Source organism: Daucus carota, chromosome 8 (assembly GCF_001625215.2).
Source record: "Daucus carota subsp. sativus chromosome 8, DH1 v3.0, whole genome shotgun sequence".
Lineage (NCBI taxonomy): Eukaryota > Viridiplantae > Streptophyta > Magnoliopsida > Apiales > Apiaceae > Daucus > Daucus carota.
Window position 1 is genome coordinate 25424983 of NC_030388.2, and position 4772 is coordinate 25429754.

A 4772-nucleotide genomic window follows, 5' to 3' on the forward strand; every position below is an offset into this window, starting at 1 on the left:
TTGCATTAGTACTTGTTTATGATGGTTTTTGAGTGTATGGTTGTAAAGTGACTTTGGATGAGCCATTGAGATGAAAGTCTTCTGCTTGTTTAAAACTACAGCATGGAGACTCATATGGCTTGTCTATGTGTATATATATGTATTCCCCTGTCTTGTAATGAATCTAGAGATAGGTTCAAATTCAAACCATTTTACAATAAAAGAATCATTTATTGTTTAAAGAATGACTGGAATTATGCTGCGTTCTTAAACTCATATATAAAAATTTACTTAATCTCAAGTTGTATGTTAACGAACATATGTCGACTGTCGTTATGTGCTAAACCTGGAAGTTTGCCATGAAATTGCAGAACCATCAATCTAACAATTTTATTTTTTTCATTTTTTTGGCAGAATCTATTTCATCTTGGTCATATTCTTATTTTTATTAAAAATTACTACATACAAGATGTAAAAAGAAAGTGAAGTATAATGTTTTAGCGAGTTGAGAGAGAGAGCCTGGAAGAAGTCTATAAGATTTTAATACATACTGAATTGTTTTATAAGTTACAATTTTACAACATCATTACTAATACATACCTTAAAATCTTCACAAAACAAAAAACCCTAGATTGATTAACTATATGATTAAGTAATTGGATTACCAGATTCTCTAACTAGTTTGTATTTCTAAAAGATTTCTAGTAAATATAAATGTATATGTATCATTCACGAGTGATTAGAATATGTGTAATTTTCTTTCTCCTGGATGCTCATGTTAAACTGTATTAGTTTCTCTCTCTCTCTGAATTGTTTTTCTCTGTTACTTTCAGTTTGTCTCCTGGCCTCTATTGTCATTCTACTAATACTACTGCATGTGTCTAGAAGCCTAGAGAACGTGTGTAACTTTTGTAGCTTAACATCATATGCGCAGAGATTGAGAATGATTGTTTCTTTATGCTACTTTGAAGAAAAGTATTTCTAGTGATGGTTGCCAATGGTGATAGACCATCTGAGTACAAATGATTCAGCCTATATATATATATTTGTGAATTCAAGATATCTGAATGTTATAGGTGGTGGTTGTAATAATTGGCTAGTTATATATGTCATAAACACACATATATATATACCAATCATTCAAGCATTGGAAAGCTCAATAAATTACAAGAACCGAGAATATATATTATCCCAGATTATGATGCTACAAATCCTCTGCCATCCCTTGATCCCAGCTATGTTATATTTGTTTGTACCAATTCATTGAAAAGTTGAATGATGTTATTTTGAAATTACTATTTGTTCTTGATATCAATCTTCTGGATTATCCCCTCCAGTCCTTTGATCAGACCTTATGGTTTGTAGCGCTATAAAACAATTAACAAAAAGAATGTTAAACTTAGCGCTAAAACCTTCTTGCGACTTATACCAAATCTGGGATTTTCTTTTACTTCTGATGGAGATTGTACATATATTGCAGCCCCTGTGGGCTCGCTACACATGTGCTAGTTAACATCCATTTTTCCAAGATCTAGAGTTTATATACATTTCCTATGCAAAATCAGTGAAGAGAGTCAGTGTAGCAATAAGAAGAATGTATATGTTGGGGAATAATGAACATTAGGTCCACAATATTTATTGGGTCCCTGATGGACTAGAATATGGAGAGTGAGCCCCATCCATTGCATTCAATACTAGGGTGGACCAAAATGTGGATGTTGAAGACTTGAAGGAGGGTTACCTATAGTTTATCACTCTATATTTTTTGTACTGATTTTATACTAGTTCATAATGTACAACACTACCAGTTATGATTGTTGGAAATATTCATCTTTTAGGATTGAGAATCTTCGAGGTCCAAATAATCTATGTCAAAATCAAGTTAACTCATCATTAGCTACGAACTCCTAATCATCACACTTTTGGCTTCTTACATTTTAATATAAAAGCACAAGCATAATTTTATAAATAGAGAATCTTTTCCTAATACATGTGATTATTGCATATACAATGATTATCAGGTAAACACAAAAGTAGAAAGCCTCGTCTTCCTTTGTACAGAATTCCCTAAATCATTCTAAGACTCAGGATTTATCCGAAGAGGGCTGCTCTCAGATTCACATCCCCTTTTCTGGTTACATTTTATCGACTACAATTACCAACACTTAAATACAAACAGAACAAAACAAAACAGATAAACATAAATTCAGTACTTCGTTACTTCCCTAATTTCTATTGCCTCACTCTTCAGGATCAGTTATATTCCTGGTCCAGTGTATCAGAATTGAGATTTATATCTTTTGAGGCCTGCAACTGCTACCGAATGCTTCTTCTGCTTTGTTTCTTCTTTCCAGAGTTTGCCAATGTCTTGAGCTACTCTCATCGCATCTAATGATGCCCCTGAGAGACCTTTTCTAGTGAAACCAGCTGCATATAGCCCAAGTTTTCCTTTCCATCCATTCGGAAAGGGGGCTACTGGAAAACCTTCTCTAGTAAAAAATTCATTTTCCTGTGGTTGGAATAATACTCAGCTCCATATGGAATAAAAATAAATCAACAAAACGAAAAGAAACCAAAATGAATGAAGTCAAAGGGTGTGATTTTGAAGTTTCTCTGTGCTTAAATAGTTAAATGGTCAGACTCTTTCTATGTGTAAAACTAGAGATCATATCTGAAGAAAGCTTTGAAGCAATAATTGTTTTGTTTCATAAAAAAACATTTAAGCTACCTAACAGAACAGTGTTCTGATGAGTGGCAGAGTGCTTATGTATGTACAGAGTACAGAAGGTTAACTTCTGTAACTGTCACACAAGTCCATATATACAACACTAACATTAAATATATATTAGTGGCTAATATCTTAAATTTGTTATATATAGAAGAAACAATATATCAAAACTTACGTTCAGCCATGAAGGAACATTGCTGCAATATCCAGTTGCCAAAATAACAGAATCTATCTCAAGCTTTGTTCCATTCACAAGTTCCACCTTACCCCTTGAAAATTTCTTAATTCCAGGGACTATTTTAATTTCTCCACACTTAATCTTTTGTAATGCACCGATATCCAGGACTGGGGTCTTTCCTGTACTGTCCTTTAGCTGTAAAGGTCCCGTTGCTGGTCTTTTCAGACCATGCTTCTCTATATTTCCAAGTAATAACCTTGCACTAGCCAGCAAGATTATGTCGACAGCCCATATTGGTAACCATTTTAACATCGAAACAGCTAGTTCGAATGTTGATCTTCCAAAAATCTCTCTTGGCAAAACATGAACCTGTGAATCAAAACCAATATATCACATGTAAATATTGTGTCGCTAATATCATTGTAGTAGGATCAGAATGGTGTTTACTGTTTACTTACTGAGCTTCGAACAACCATTGAAGGAATTGCATCATGGTGGCACAAATCAAGGGATACTTCCATGCCTGAATTGCCACAGCCCACAACTAAAACGCGCTTACCCTTATAAACACCACCAGACCTGTAGTCACAAGCATGCATGACATTGCCACCAAACTCTTCTAAGCCTTCAAATTCTGGTACAACTTTCTCTGCATTTTCCCCTGTTGCCACAACAAGCCACCTGCAAATATACTCAATCTCTCCCCTCCCGGGACACTTGAGCATCGTGGTCTTGATTCGCCAGAGACCGCAGGTTTTGTCATATTTGGCAGACATCACAGACTCATTGAACCTCGGGCCAATCTCAAAGCGTTTAGCATAGGACTCGAGATACTCAATGAATTGGTGTTTTGTAGGATATTCAGGAAAGGTTTCCGGAAATGGGTAATAAGGTAGTTGGCAGAATTGTTTAGGTAGGTGAAGTTTTAGGCGGTCATAAGTTCTGTTTTGCCATAGGGAGGCAATGCAGTCTGCTCGGTCTAGGATTACGTACGGGACTCCTTGTTGTTTAAGGCCAGCTGCCACTGCTAGGCCAGATGGACCAGCACCTACAATGACAGGTCCATTCACCAATATGCAGCGACCAGCAAAGAAGTGATCTTCATGTTCAAGGTTATGAACCATTGTTGGTATATGAGGATTTGTACAATGCATCAAGAGTTTGTTTATATATATATGAGTATCAACTTGAGGCTGGTTTTTCTTGAATGAAGTCAAAATAGCATTAAAAGATCAGACATAAAAGAAGGTTTAAGAAATAGCTTGTCTTTGTTGAACGATAGAGATAAAGAACAAGAAAGAGAGGAATGTGTAGTTAATTTTGTTTGAAGCAAATGTGTGGAGGGGGTTAGAGGGATGGAGAGGTTTAAATAGGGGAACTAGCCATGAGTACACCATGTGATATGGATTCGAAAATGATGCTTTGAAGGTCTTCCGCAAATCATAAGTATGTGGCCACCTCCTTTGTTTAATACTTCCACATACAAATTTACATTTAAGTACATGGATTTAATACTTTTATGCTTATTAACTTACAATTCCAAATGTTACAGAAAGTCCCAAATTCATCTGTATTCAGAAAATTGTTTTTGAACATAACTATATATTACTTCTCCTCCACCTACAAACGAGAGTCTGTCTGTGAAATTCTTGGTTATGTTTTGGACTGCTGAATAAGTCTTTGTGTCCGTCTGCAGACACACAGACTGATGCTTGCTTTCCTTATAGATATCTGTTATAACTATGACAAACATTCTAAATTATTGTATATTTCTTTTCCTTTCTCGAATGGAGGTGATAAATTGGAGCTAAACTTATCCTACAATAGTTCTTTTGTATATACTTACCACCTAGGAACCATAGCTAGTCACCCCAATCTATATACTCA

General features: G+C 35.3%; 1 protein-coding gene across 1 annotated transcript; it reads right to left on the bottom strand.

Moving 5' to 3' along the window:
- Positions 1-1789: 1789 nt before the first annotated feature.
- Positions 1790-4323, bottom strand: LOC108198625 (probable indole-3-pyruvate monooxygenase YUCCA3). The gene is made up of 3 exons (XM_017366392.2): positions 3344-4323; positions 2883-3254; positions 1790-2488 (listed from the first exon to the last, which is right to left on the bottom strand). Exons 1-3 carry the CDS (start codon positions 4037-4039, stop codon positions 2258-2260), a joined length of 1299 nt encoding a protein of 432 aa, XP_017221881.1. The 5' UTR covers positions 4040-4323; the 3' UTR covers positions 1790-2257.
- Between the last annotated feature and the right edge of the window lie 449 nt (positions 4324-4772).